The 14,561-nt window shown below is 49.0% G+C and overlaps 1 protein-coding gene and 1 pseudogene across 2 annotated transcripts; both read right to left on the bottom strand.

The window, feature by feature from the left end:
- Nucleotides 1–327: 327 nt before the first annotated feature.
- Nucleotides 328–426, bottom strand: LOC132232081 (U6 spliceosomal RNA; annotated as a pseudogene).
- A 5,296-nt stretch (nucleotides 427–5,722) lies between these two features.
- Nucleotides 5,723–12,458, bottom strand: MYCL (MYCL proto-oncogene, bHLH transcription factor). 2 transcript variants are annotated; one of them, XM_059690056.1, is made up of 3 exons: nucleotides 12,210–12,458; nucleotides 11,348–11,822; nucleotides 5,723–8,162 (listed from the first exon to the last, which is right to left on the bottom strand). In XM_059690056.1, the coding sequence occupies exons 1-3, from the start codon at nucleotides 12,315–12,317 to the stop codon at nucleotides 7,564–7,566; spliced, it is 1,182 nt and encodes a 393-aa protein (XP_059546039.1). In that variant the 5' UTR covers nucleotides 12,318–12,458; the 3' UTR covers nucleotides 5,723–7,563. The 2 variants fall into 2 exon arrangements, with proteins under 2 accessions (XP_059546039.1, XP_059546038.1); XM_059690055.1 differs by having other exon boundaries at nucleotides 11,348–11,852; nucleotides 12,210–12,456.
- Between the last annotated feature and the right edge of the window lie 2,103 nt (nucleotides 12,459–14,561).

Genomic DNA, 14,561 nt, shown 5'->3' with positions numbered 1-14,561 from the left:
GTGAATTGCTGTTTCCAGTGGTGATTGGTTAATTCAAATTTGGGAGCATCAGAATTGCGCAAAACAGGCAAGAAGAAGAGAGTAGAGCTCACCGTGTTATACCTAAAGTTACAGGGTTTGCTTTAGAGCACAACGGAATATTTTCAAAAGATGCTTCACTTTGGACCTTCCGGGCTCCCTAAGAGAGCCCGCATATCCGCAGGGCATCCCTGAAGGCTGCAATATCAGAGTGGGGAAGGTGCAAAAGGAAAAAGAAGCAGAGGCCCTTGCCAGTTCTAATCTCAGGGCTCTTTTTTCTTTTCTTTCTTTCTTTCTTTTTTTTTTTTTTTTAATATGAAATGCTTCATGAATATGTGTGTCATCCTTGCGCAAGGGTGATGCTAATCTTCTCTGTATCGGTCCAATTTTCATTTATTTATTTATTATCCTTTCAATTTTAGGATATGTGCTGCCAAAACGAGCACCTCACGACTCTTTTAAACTTTATCCTGTACTCCTCGGCGCTCCTCTTTCTCATGGCGTGGCATTCTGGACCTTCATCATCTTTATATCTTGAGTTCCAAGCCTGTGTCTTCAGTTCAAACCCTTTCTAAAGCTTCAGTGTCACATTTCCCACTTCCCCTGTTTTGGATGACCCCATCACTTCAATCTCTGTGTACCCAACCACAATCAGTTTCTTTTTTCCCTGACTTCCCTATTTCAAAGAATCACAGAGGATGTTTGCTATTGAAAGGATCCTCTTAGAAATCTAGTGCAAACCCTCTTGTTTTGTAAAAATGAGACCAGTCAACCAAGCACACCAGATTTTTGCCCTTCCCCTAGGTTCCACATAACCTTCCCGACCCCCTTTCCCCAAAGCTATTCCCTTAGTCTAGAACGCATTCTCCTCTTCATTTAGCCAAACACTACTGGTACTTCTACTTCCAATATCCTCCACAGGAACTTTCTTAATGACTCCAAACAAAGTGCTCTTCCCCTTCTGAGGCTTGTAACCCTTGTCTGAGACACAGACTGCCTTAGCTTGTAATCATGTTTGCACGCTCATAAACTTTCATAAGGAACTATCGTAGCTTTATCTTCATTGCTCTTAACTACGTGGGGTGGGAGCTACTATTCCAGGAACTTTTCATATAATAACTTATTTACTCTTCACAACAGTTATTGAGGCAGGTGTTAATATTATATCCATTTTAGAGGAGAAGGAACTCACTTGGGGCGGTGATTTGCCCAACATCACATAGGCAGTAACCTCAAGTCCCTGTCTTTAACCTTATACCGGGTGGAGCAAAAAAGGCTTACAGCTGTTCTTATGGAAAGTAGTACAATAATTAATACGAATAATACAAGAATAAACTGTTTCGCATACTCGCAACTGAAAAACTACTTTTGCCAAACCCTATACTCTGCCATCTATACCACCTTCTGTGAATATTTTTGTATCTTTGCATCTCTGCAGGTCTTGGCTCGAAACCCTTATTCCAATGTTTTTCTAAGTGTGACCTCAGGATTCCACCTCCCTGTTTGCTCATCAGCAACGTAGATTTCTGGCCCTGGCCTCCTGCATCAGGGTTTTGGAGGTAAACTCTAAAAACACCCTCAGGTTTGAAAATCTCTGCCTGAACAAAATAGGCGTTAGAGGATTTAATGACTGAATGGAGTCAGTTGACTCCAGCTCAGACTGAAGGTATTGCAGTACCAAGTAAGGACAAATGGAGGACACATATGTGCACTGGCATCATAGACTTGCAGCTCCTGCCTGCCATGGGTCATGGGATGCTGTGGACCCATCAGAGATTCAGATCTTTGCTCTCTTCCTCCTCTGCCTATCTCAGTCTCTCCAAACCCCGGCTACTCCTTCCTGGATAATATACTGCCTCTTGAGGCATCAATATGTGTACTCAGATTACTTCAAAGTAGTCCACTTGGGAAGCTTTCTTCTTTTATCAATCCCTCCTGTCTGTCACCTTTCAATAGGATGAATCTGTACCCTAGGTGTGGCTTGTTAAATGGCTTAAATAACAGTAGTCATTTGGGGAGAAAATACTTGCAAATTACATATCTGATAAGGTTAATATACAGAATATATAGAGAACTCCTAAAAAAATCCAATTAAAAACTGGGCAAAGAACTTGAACAGCCATTTCTCCAAAGAAAAAATACAAATGGCCAATAAGCACATGAAAAGATGCTCAATATCACTAATCATTAGATTTGGTGCCAAAACCACAACAACTACTACCTCACATCTGTTAGGATAATTACTATTAAAAAAAAAAAAAAAGTGGCCCTGGCCAGGAAGCTCAGTTGGTTAGAGAGTCATCCTGATATGCCAAGGTTGCAGGTTCAGCCCCCAGTCAGGGCATATACAAGAAGCAACTGACGAAGGCACGAATGCATGAGTGGGTGGAAAAACAAATCAATGTCTCTCGAAAAACCAATACCTTTTAAAAAATGGTAAAGATAATAAATTAAGATAACTTATGTATATTTTACTACAATAAAAATAATTGGGGGAAAACGATAACAGCTAACATGCTCATAGAATGCTTACCATGTGGCAAGCACGGGTCTAAACACTCCACATGTGATAACTCACTACAAAAAAACACTAATCATTTACTGAGCACTTACTATTGCTCGCAACAATCCAACGAAGCAGGTGCTACTATTTTCCCCTATTTTACAGATACGCAGGCGAGGAGAGGTTAAAATTTGCCCATGGTCACAGAGCTGGAAAATGCAGAGCCAGAGTTAGAACTGAAACCTGTTGGGTGTGAGAGCCCACTTAACCATATTGCTTCCCACAGTTTAAAGGTGATCCATCACTTCCTGGGCACCGAGTCTCATTGGACGCCTGGCACTGAGTCTCATTGTTTTTAATAACTCACCTGATTAGAGACTTTAAGAACATATTTACATTTCTTCCGCAAAAGAATGGTAACATTAATACAGTGGATTCCTTTGGCAGCAATTCTAAATAAAGACATTAACAAGAGCTACCCACCGGACTTAAAGTAGAAATGCCCACACCCCAAGGCAACTTCAGCAGACACATTTAGATACCTCCCCTTCATTCCTCATCAATTATCTCCCAACTGGTTATCTTATCCTTAGAAAGGAACCTCTCTCCTCTCCCTCCCTCCCATCACCTTCCAGATCTACAAGGCATCCATCCCCATGCCCCTTTTCTTCCTAAAGTGAATCTTCTGCAACATCCTGACCCAAGGAGCACTTTAGACAAATTCAGTGTCTAAGATAACTCAAGCTGTCTCAGTCCCCCTGCCCCCCAGATAGCTGCCAATAGAGGCAGGAGTTAAGCACATGCATTAACCTTTTCACGTCTAAGAGGACAACTTTCTTTTCTACACCAAGGATTGCTTCTTGGCTGCCCCTTATTGTCCGTGCCCACATCCCCAAGTTGGGCGTATATTCTCCGAAATTCAGGAATAAAATCCTAGCTATTTCCAGACAAAGATAGAGGTAGGAGTCTATAGAAACGAGCTAGGAAGGAGCTTAAAATACTTCACATTCCAGAAACACCCTCCCTTCCCCCCAGGAGATGGCTTTATTCCCACTCCTTTCTCAGCAGAGTTAGACTCAAAGGAGCTGAAGCTTGGAGTCAGGCAGCTGGTGCTAGCTGTGTGGGCTTAGATAAATGACTGAAATGTCTCAGCTTCAGTTTGCTTATCTGTGAAATGGGGTGACACCATCCTGTTCTCCAGGTTACCATGAGGATTAAGATACGGAAAACAACTGGCATCTTATTGAGGGCCTGGAATTCATTCAAGATCTAGTAAAGGGAGAGAACTCCTACAAATGAGTCTCTTGACAAATGTCCTCAAAAAAGGATGGGAAGTCTGGCTGGTGTGGCTCAGTGGGTGAGCACCGATCTATGAACCAGGTCATGGTTCAATTCCCAGTCAGGGCACCTTCCCTGGGTTGCAGGCTCGATCCCCAGTGTGGGGTGTGCAGGAGGCAGCCAATCAAAATGATTCTCTCTCATCATTGATATTTCTCTCTCTCTCCCCCTTCCTCTCTGAAATCAACTATATATATATTTTTAAAAGGATGGGAACAGCCCTAGCCAGTTTGGCTCCGTGAATAGAACTTCAGCCCACGGACTGAAGGGTCTTGGGTTCTATTATGGTCAAGGACACATACCACATTTGCAGGCTTGGTCCGGCCCTGGTCTGGGTGCGTGTAGAAGGCAACCAATTGATGTGTCTTTTTCACATCGATATTTCTGTCTCTCCCCTTCCCTTCCACTCTCTAAAAATCAATGGGAAAATATCCTTTGGCGAGGATTAACATCTAAAAGGATGGGAACAGAGTTGACATTAACTAAAAGGAAAATTAAATTTTAAGACAAGAGTCCCAGCAATCCAAGTCTGTTTTTATCAAACAGCTACTTATAAACTGGGTTTGGTGATGTAGGGGCAGTGGAGGTAGAATGCAGTTTACCTGACAGGAGTCTGGGTTTGGGATTCTGATTTTGTTATGTGACCTTAACCCCTCCAGGCTCCAGTACCATGTGGCAGATATTGCCTACTTACCAGGTAGTGATGACGGTCACTGGCTAAATGCCAGGAATTTATAGGTTTTTTTTTTTACTCTACTCAGGCTCCATAGGAGTGCAGGCAGGCAATACCAACTCAGGTTTTAGCCGTAAGGCAGGAGTAGCTCAAGCAAGGTGGCCTTCTCCCACCATGCTGCTCGTGGCCCTTCGAAACAGCAGCCGCTTCCCTTTCCACCCCACTGATGGGCAAAGGGGCTGGTTATGGAACATATGCATCACTTCATCCCAGTAAGTGGCAGGCACAATGCCCCCCGCCCCACCCCGAGTTCCAAGCAGCAGTTAAGCGATGGAATTTCATGTTTACCTCCTCCACACAACCCATGCTAACAAAACAAGCTGATCATTACTATGCTGTGGGGAAGACTTCTGGCTGCGGAGATATTCAGAGGTGGTTTCGAATCCCAACTCATTGACTTACCAGCTGTGTAACTTTGGGCAGATTTGTTTCACTCTTAGAACCCGTTTCCTCTTCTGTAGTCCTGGTGGGTGTGGCATAATATGGAGAAGTAAGCTCAGGCATAGGCAGTACTCTATCAGGAAGAGCTATTATTAAGTTCTCTCCTCTTGCATTTACAGCAACTTTATAAGAACTATGGGAGGAAAAGGGAGTCTTCATTCTCCTTCATTAAATCCAGGAAAAAAAGGGGGGGGGGGATCACATTACATCACAAATTCACTGAGAATTTCTAAAAAGACATCCTGCCATGGGTCATCAGACCACTAACGTAAGAACAGTACCACCCTAAATACAAGGCTTTACAGTTTAGAAAGTGGTTTATCATCTACTACTTCACTGAATACCTGCCAAATCCCTGTGAAGTAGCATTTATCCCCATTTTACAGATAAGGAAACTAGGACTCAGAAAGATTAGGCTAAAGGCACAGAACAAGTGGTGGAACCTGGATTTCAAGCCTTCTGAAGTACAAATTCAGCATGCTTTGCAATTCACAAGGGAATTTCGTGTTCACCAAGTGCCGAGCCTACGTTGTTTAGACATGTCTGAAATGGCATTTCAGCAACCCAAAGTGGAATGACCAGGTGAGCAATGCGGTTAGAGAAATGCAACCCTCTGGCTCCTTTGTAGCTACCCTGAAACAGTCTTCCTTGGTTCAGGGAGACTCAGTTGGCATAAGCTGCCCCCACTCTGACATGTTTGAGAAAGTTTTATTAGCTGTCCCAGAAGGCAACATTTTTAAATCAGGCGATCAATAATTACAACTAAATACATAATTTCAGATAAACTTGCCTTTCAAAATAAGTCAAGACTCTCACAACAGGATAATTGCCCAAGAGCTTTTTTCTTGTACAAAAACGCCACCACTTTGCAAAAGGCATACAAAAATACAGTATTAAAAAAAACACACACACAAAAACTGCTTTCGGTATAATACCCAAAAGCAGCTCATAAAACACAAGCTATTCAGGTGAGACATCAGTAACCTATTTCCCACTCATTCTCCAAAGACAGTTCCAGAAGTCACTTGGCTCCAGAAAACCATTATCCAAAAGGTAGAGAGACTTTTCTCCAAACTTCCACTGGGGTTTTCTCTAGGGCCAAGAAGCAACCTCAGAAACAGACGCTCGTGCATAACAGGTTTAGAAGTAGCAGGTGGCTTTCCAGAGCCACATACAGCTCTCAACCATCCTTCCCTCCCCCACTTTCAAACCCACAGCCAGCAGAGTCCTGGAAGGGGGGTCGATCCTTTTTTCAGAATAGGCTTGGGGGCTCCTGAGGTTGCCCACAAGACACTATAGGGTTGGGTTTTTTTACAGACTGGAGGTTGCACCTGGAAGCCACTTGGAGGTGCCGAGTCCAGCTGGGGCAAAATGCACCATGGTCCACTGAGCAGAGCCCCCACCCCGGGAAGCCAGGCCGCCTTCTGGAGCACTGGATGAGTCCCAGCAGCTCTCCCAGGAAGACCTTCAGTAAGGCCCAAGTTCTGAGACAGAGATCTGACTCATGGCAGGCTGGCAGGTGGCCCAAGGGTGGCTGCAGAGACACAAGCTCCTTGGAGCTGCACGAGGACAGGTTTGCACGGTTCTAGTAGAACTTCAAACTTATCAGTCAGGGCTTGAGATGAGAGGAAGCTGCGAAAGAGGAAATGGTACAGTTCTCACTCCTGATGTGCCTGACGACCGCCTTGAGAAAAGATTCCAAGATGGAAGACACCCAAGCCTTCCCTCGGTTAGGACCCATGTCCCTGCATCTTGGGGAAATATTTCTGACCTCTGGGAAAGGGGTGCTCTAACGCCCATTGCTAACAAAGGCAGAAGGAAACAAAAAAGTCCCTTGTGAGGACAGAATGGTCTTTCCCTCAGAGGAAAGGGCCCAGAGGGCTTTGAGACAAAGAATCTAGAGGCCAAGCTCTTTAAATGTTCTCAAGGCAGCAGCATTGAGTGGAAGGAGGGGTGTCATCGAACAATATATATGTATATATTAAAGGTTTCCAACTCCTCAGCTACTGTAAAGTGTCTGACAGTGAGGTAACGGTCCATGTTGATCAAGTCTGCGAGCTGTCTTCACCCAAGACAGCTCGTATGTCTCCTGGAAAAAGGAGCCTCAGGGAGTGCATCCAGGCCCAGCTGTCCCAGCATCACCCCAGAGACACCAGGGGGAGCATCCCTTCCCAGCCTAAAGCTCATCCGGAGTGTGAGATTTCATGCAGGCTGGAGGCCCCGAGAACGTCCACCACCTGTTGCATAGCATCTGTCAGGCTTTTCTTCAGAGCTAGTGAGCGAGGCAGACCCCAAGGCTCCTCAGTCAGCTGCCCGCCTGAGAAGCCAAAGGCGCCAGAGAAGACACAGTGCTCTGTGAGTCAGGGAAGAGGGAGAGCTGGGTTTCCAGGGTGCACCAGCTGCAAAGCATCCTGGGATCTACCGTCCAGACTGTCCCGCCGTAACCAAAATGTGCAAATTACTAAAGGGGAGAGGGACGGTTAAAAAATTAACGCAGGTCTTTGTAAGAGCAGTCAGGCGTTTTGGTCAGTTAGTAGCCACTGAGATACGCGATTCTTTTCTGCAGTTGCTGCTGCCGGCATCGAAGCTGCCTTTTCTCGGTAGCCATCCTCTTCTCCGCCCCCACCAGGGCCTGCAAGTATTCCAACGCCTTGCTCAGGATCACCACTTTAGGGGCCTTGGAGCAGCTGGCCAGGGTGGGCACCTGGTCCCTCAGGGCCAAGAACCTTGAACGGAGGTCATTTCGCCTTTTGCGCTCCAGGAAGTTGTGGTTCTTCCTCTTGGTCACATCCTCAGTGTCAGAGCTGACAGGTCTGGGGTGGCAGGACTGGGGAGCCTCACTTTCTATCGGCAGGGGGCTCCCAACCTCTTCATGTACCTCATCTTCCTTTTCCTCTGGAGCATCTGTCTCCAGAGCCTCTTCTTGAGGACCTCTCTCTGGAGGCCCTTCTTGGGAACAGCTCTCAGGAGGAAAACGGGCGGCATAGTTGTGTTGTTGCTGGTGGATGGAGATGTGGAAGTGTTTCATGCAGGGGTCCAAAGGGTCTGCTCGCACTGTGATGGTGACTGGCTTCCGCACACCCAGGGACTGTCTCTTCTCCACTGTCACAACATCAATTTCTTCACCCTCTGTCCAAGAAGAGAGATCAAGAGAAAAACACTCCCCATGAGAAACATATACAAGGATCCTACGCTGGGAAAGGAAGCGACATTTTTCTAATTTAGATATAAGCACACTGAAGTGAAGGGAAAGACAGCTGATTCATTTGTAATGGGTAAGGGCAGTGTGAAGGAAAGGAAGGGAAAGAAGCAAGAAGGGAAATATTCTCCAATTTCCTTTTGCACAGCAAGGCTTAGATAAGAACAAAAGGCAGGCCCAAGCCAACAGCCCCCAGTCTGCACAGGCTCTCCCCTCCCCCACTGAGAGGATGGAGAGAAAGAGCTATCAGCCTGGGACAAAGTTTAGCTATAAAGATCTTCCCCAGTCGGGTTCTTTCATGCCCCATCAGAATTGTAAATGAGGGGTCTGTGGGCAGAGTTGCCCTTTGTTCCTGCCCAGCACAGCCTGCACTTGGGGAATTGTTACTTTTCACAAGTTATAAATCCTATTATTCCCCCACCTCTCTATTCTACTATCCCTTTCAGACGAAGATTCAGAGAAGGGAGGGCTGCAAGGCATCTCTCATCTCTCCACACCCACAGAGGGGAAGGAAAGGTTTCCGTTAGGGGCATTTTGCTATCGGGTTCAATGGGTTTCTAAAGTCATCCATCATTTATAGGTTGCCTGCCCCACCCCCTTCCCTGGACCAGAATAGGGTTTGATTTGTAATTGCAGGTCGGCAAAAGCTGCAGGAACTTCACAAAGGTACAAGCGACCATTTCCACGCTACCTGTGCCAGGGGTAAGAACCAAGCAGAATATCCCCATGCAAGGGCTGAAACACCAGGGACCTGGACATGCCCCATCATTCCCTGGCTTGAGGGTCTCTTAGGTTACCCCAACCAGGAGAGGGGCATTTAGGGGAAAACCTTCCTACTCCACACGTTTTTCAGACCTCCACATAGAAGACCACCTAATGCATTTCAGCCTGACAACAGAAGAGCTCAGTTCTCCGTCTCTTTTGCATATCAGGAAGCTTGAGCCCCTTTGTCAGGAAGGCTTCCATTGTGTGGACAATCGCATTACTTCTCCATTAATAAAACCTGACCATTCAGCCCTCCTGGCCCCAAGGCCTGTGATTGGCTGGCTAAGCTGTGTTTGGAATGCTGTTTTACCCAGCCCCTACCGGCTATTGGCTGAGCTTTGCCATCAGTCACTCTCCCCACCCCCCTCATTGTTTGCAATCTGTTGCATTTTGTTCTGAGCCATGTGGCCTGTGAACCAGGAGCTTGCAAACAGGTTCAGGTTAAAGGGCAGGTCAGAAGATTATTCAGCAGGCTCCCCCGCATCCCAAACTTTAATATTTCAATGTTAAACCTGGTGGCTGGGAAGGCTCGGCCTAAGGAAGAAATAATGTAAGACCACTATTCCCCTTTTCAGACAGCAGTGTCTAACTCTACCTAGACAAGGAAATGCCCTCAGCTGGACAATCAAGGCCAAGACCCTCATATGCCAAGGGAGAAACAGACCTAGATCGTCCAAATCCACACATCACTTTTGTAACATTCTGGACCTCAAAGTAAGATCTCAAACTCCCAAAACAGTGCTCTTCCCACTCTTCCACTCCATCAGCCTTTGTAGAGATCTATCTTTGCTGGTTTCTTGATCTCCAAATTCCCATTCCAGCCATTAAATAAATACAAGCTTTTGGTGTAGGAAGCAAACAGATTAAAAATGACCTTAAACACAGTGGACTGGAAAATAGTTGACTTTTAAATTTTTCTTGTTATCCTTACTTTTTCCCTTCAAGTGTATGACGACTTCCATATCCTATTCCAGGGGTCCTCAAACTTTTTAAACAGGGGGCCAGTTCACTGTCCCTCAGACTGTTGGAGGGCTGGACTACAGTTTAAAAAAAAAAAACTATGAACAAATTCCTATGCACACTGCACATATCTTATTTTGAAGTAAAAAAACAAAACGGGAACAAATACAATATTTGTGTTTGCATGTGGCCCGCGGGCCGTAGTTTGAGGACGCCTGCCCTATTCCCTAGTCCCCTCTAAATGGTAATGTAAAGTTATCCTTAAAAGTGAACAAGTGGGGACATCTGTAATACTTTCAACAATAAGATAAATTTTTTAAAAAGTGACAGGCTTTTCTCTGTCCTGCATCTTATAAAAGCACCCTCTCCGATATTTCTTATGGATACAGAGGTCCGAGAAGAGAGTAGGCTAAGAACATTGTAGTCTGGTGGCCTGGGATGCTGGTCTGCTCTTAGTGAGGTTTACACTTGCATTCAAGGGTGGGGAAAGCGGCCTGGAATTCCATATCCTTGACCCCCCAGCATCTAGATTCTAGAGAGTTTGGCACAAAGTAGGGGCCAGCGAACCCTTTTCGAATGCAAGGAGGCAGCTGAAGCTCTCGGATGGATTGGGAGGGAGTTAGAGGGACACCTTTCCAACTCAGGCCAAAGCAACAAGGCAAGATGTAACCCTTCTCAGATAAACTACGCTGAAGACCCTCTAAACATCAAGAAGTACCTGGTTGAGATGGAGGGCTGGGCAAAGAAGCTGGCTAGATGGCAGGAAGCTGGGGCTCACTTCTAGTGATTTCCTATTTCTAAGCCTCAGTTTTTCCATCTGTTAATGGTCAGGGTTCCTTCCTTCCTTGTCTCATGGGTAATGGTGTGGATGCACAAATGATAAGGGATGGGAGCATTTTAAAGTCAAGCAGACAGGAGACTAGGTTTTTAAAAGGATGAAGGCTTTGGCTTTGCACAAAAGGCTCCTCAGCTTCCTCTCTCCCTAGGGGAGTGTGAGTTTCCCAGGAAAAGAGGCAGTAACAAAAAACTTCAAGCCTGGAGTGACCCGTAAGGGACCTCTTCCAGCCTCCCAGGACAGAAATCCCCTACTGTCCAATCCCGTATTGTCCTCTCCAAGCCTCACCCTTGTCTCCCTTGTCCCCTGGGGTTCCAATCATCATCAAAGAAGCGCTGGCTCCCACGCCACTTCTTCAAACTGTTTACTAACACACCCACGTGCCAGACAGACACTGCTGGGGGCTACACTGGCAGCTTCAGCCCGAGAAAGGGGGAGGTGGCCGAAGGGCTTGCGAAGATTCAGTGCCTGACCTCAAACAGCGGGAGAGTTTTGGCCACCCATGGGGTGCCCCCCTCCACACACACCTCCTGATCAGCCCGGGGCAGTCCTTACCCGAGTCGCTAGGGCTCTCGGACCCCGAGCAGGCCTGGGTCTTGGGCTCGCCCAGTGGACAGGGGGCAGCGGGCACCGGGTTGCCGACTTCGAGGCTGGGAGCGCAGTCCGGGGCGGCGGGCAGCTTCGGCGGGTTCCCCCGGGGCGCGCCAGTGGCGAGCCGGTCGCTCACCGCTCTCTCCAGCCGCTCCCGGGCTGAGAAGCCGCTCCACATGCAGTCACGGCGGATGATGGAGGCGTAGTTTCTGCCCCAAGCTTTCGAATGGCCCCGGGATTCTGCCTCATCCCCGGCACCCCCTCCGGGCCACGGCTCCGGGGGACCAATTCCAGGGGCCGGGTCCCCGGCGCCGGGACCCGAGCCCCAAGGCGGCGACGTGGGAGGCGACGGCACCAGCTCGAATTTCTTCCAGATGTCCTCGCTGGGCGCCGTGGAGCGGTAGAAATCCTCCCCGCAGTCATAGTCGTAGAAATAGTGCTGGTACGAGTCGAAGTCCATGTCCGCTCCCTGCGAGAGGGAAGGGGGACGTGCTGATTGGGGTACGGGCCCGGGGAGGGAGGCGTTCCCGGATTCCCAAGCACAGCCGGCTGCAAGGCTCTACCCCTCCCGAACCTCTGGGCTTGGAACCCACGCCCTTCCCTCGCGTCCCGGGAAGCCCGGTGCTGGGTCAGCGAGCCCGGGGAAGCCACTCACAGAGCGCGGACGCGGCTGCAGGAGCGAGTTCAAAGCAAACTTTGCCAGCGCCGCCCGGGGCGCAGCTCCCAGGGCCCAGCCGGGCCGGGCGGGGGCGCACTGTGCCCAGAAGGCAGCCTGCAGCCCGCCCCCCGGGACCCGTGCCCGTACCCAGGCGGCCCCTAGTCTCACCTCGCTCCGGCCGCCCGCCACCGAGAGCGGACCCGCTCGGGGCCGGCTCGGGGCAGCCCGGCAGCCCGCACACAAGCACATGCGCGCCACCGAGCGCGCGACCCGCATCCAAGAGCGCGCCCCAGAGCGCGCCCTCTTTCCCTCGCTCGCGCACGAAGCCCCAGACGCTGCTACCGGGATAGGCGCGGGAGCGCGAGATGCAGGCGCATTGTTTCCCGGCCGCCTTATATCTGGTCGCGCGCTCTAGGCTCCGGGACCCGGGGGCGGGCCCTACGGGACAAGCCCCTCCTCCTATTCGCCCCCTCCCAGCAGTCGACAGGTGGGGACTCGGAATCTCCGCCCCACCCCTGCTGGCTGCTCTCTCCGGCTCCATTAGGCCCTATACCGCACAAATAAATTGCACACGGGGGAGGGCAGGGCAGGCGGCAAGCTGATGCAGCCCGGCGGTCGCCTGGTGGGGGCGTGACTCTTCCCCAAGACCCAGACGGCCCCTGCAGACCGAACTAAAACGGTGATCCTTGCCCACTCCGGGCTGGGAACGAGGGCTACTCCCCGCCGCGCCCCGCCCTGCCCAGCCCCGCTAGTCTACTTCCCAGGCCTCGCCCAGCCTCGTTCAGGTGCGTCTGGCCCGCGGGGGGTGAGGTGGGGAAGCCCTCGCACCTACACCGCGCCACCTGGCGGCCCGCACTCCCGCACTGGGGCTGGTCCCCAGCGTCTGGTTCTTCACCCGGTGACCGGTTTCTTTGGCTAGGTGTTACAGACCTGGGCCCCAGCGAAACGAGGTGGTGAAGATTCCGGACTTTGGAGCCTGAAACTTCACTTTTCTTTTTCTCTTTTTCTTTTTAATCCTCACTCGAGGATATTTTTCCATTGATTTTTTAGAGAGAGTGGGAGAGAGAGGACAAGACACAGAGAAATATCGATGTGAGAGAAACACATGGATTAGTTGTGTCCTGCACCTACGCCAACCAGGGCCCGGCAGGGGAGGAGTCTGCAACCAAGGTACGTGCCCTTGACTGGGATCAACCTGGGACCCTTTGGTCCACAGGTGGATGCTCTATCCACTGAGCCGAAGTTCACTTTTCTGTGCCTCCGTTTCCTCTACAAGATGAAGGGACAGTAATACCTTCAGAAGTGCGAGTTTTTAAGAAGATAAGGGTATCTAGAGAAGGGAATCCGGCCAGGAGGGAGGCCAGCAGAACAGAGCCCCTGGTGCGGCGGTAAGGAGGGTAATTTTCCTCCAGGGCCAGGCCACGCGGAGGCCTCTTCCTTACACCACACACAAAATACTCTGTAGGAGTTGTAGTATTAGAGGAAAGAATGGGAATTTGGCGTCTGGAAACTGTTCAAGCTCTTACTTTGCTACTTGCTAGCTGTAGAGCCAAGACATGTGAAGGCCTCTGCCTGCCTACCTGTAAAATGGGAACATTGCTTGCAGCTGCCTCTCTGGCCAACATAATGGACATGTAAACCCTTTATGTCATCTTACGTGTAGACTACCTTCGGTAAAAGAGGAAAAGCCAGACTATACAGTGATTCTATTGAGACCAAGGAAAGTAACTTGGAATAGCTGCCAATTAATCTAGAATGCTTCACCTGGCATTCAAGGTCTTGTCTCTGTCTGCAAGCAGCAGCCTGATGGCCTGCTGTCTGTGTCTTTCCCTCCCACCTCTGCAGTCTAGGAACAACAACTACTCACTGTTGGCATCCCAGCAGAGAGAAAGGAGAGGTACAAGTAGTTCCGTGTTGTTGGAGCATGGGACACACAGTGTGAGTTGATACATGAGTTGGGAGGAGGCAGGAAAGATGATCCCCTGAGCTTTGGATATGTTGGGTCTAAGGTGTATGTGGGACATCTTTGAAAGCTGCAACTAGCTCTTCCTAGCTTTGTAACCTCAGTACCTGGCAGGTATTTATGAACTTGCTGAGTGATTCAGCCAACCAGATATTATTGAGACAGCCTGGGTGCCTTACTTTGTGCTAAACAGAGGCACAGATCAGGGAAAATTCAGGTCTGGTTACAGCCCTGAGGCAGAAGGATTGGAAATGTCTTTTGGAGACTTATTCTCTGGTCCAGGGGTCCTCAAACTACGGCCCGCCGAAAACATTTATCCGGCCCGCCAGGTGTTTTTGCCGCTGCTGTGTGCATAGGAATTTGTTGATAGTTTTTTTTTAAACTATAGTCCGGCCCTCCAACGGTCTGAGGGACAGTGAACTGGCCCCCTGTTTAAAAAGTTTGAGGACCCCTGCTCTGGTCCATAAAAATGTCTGAAGTGGTTGCTGTATCAGAGTTCTTGGTTACAAATGACAGAAACTAACCCTGGATAAATTTAAGCAGAAAATCACTTTATT

The sequence above is a fragment of the Myotis daubentonii genome, chromosome 3 (assembly GCF_963259705.1).
Source record: "Myotis daubentonii chromosome 3, mMyoDau2.1, whole genome shotgun sequence".
NCBI lineage: Eukaryota > Metazoa > Chordata > Mammalia > Chiroptera > Vespertilionidae > Myotis > Myotis daubentonii.
Note: the sequence above shows the minus strand (reverse complement) of the source record. Positions and strands in the feature narration are given on the sequence as shown.

Coding starts and splice junctions, on each gene's coding strand:
- MYCL (XM_059690055.1), bottom strand. CDS start 12,317: ATGCGGGTCGCGCGCTCGGTGGCGCGCATGTGCTTGTGTGCGGGCTGC. Junction 11,853..12,209: donor TGGCGGGCGGCCGGAGCGAG/GTGAGACTAGGG, acceptor TCCCTCTCGCAG/GGAGCGGACATGGACTTCGA. Junction 8,163..11,347: donor CGAGAGCCCTAGCGACTCGG/GTAAGGACTGCC, acceptor CTTCTTGGACAG/AGGGTGAAGAAATTGATGTT.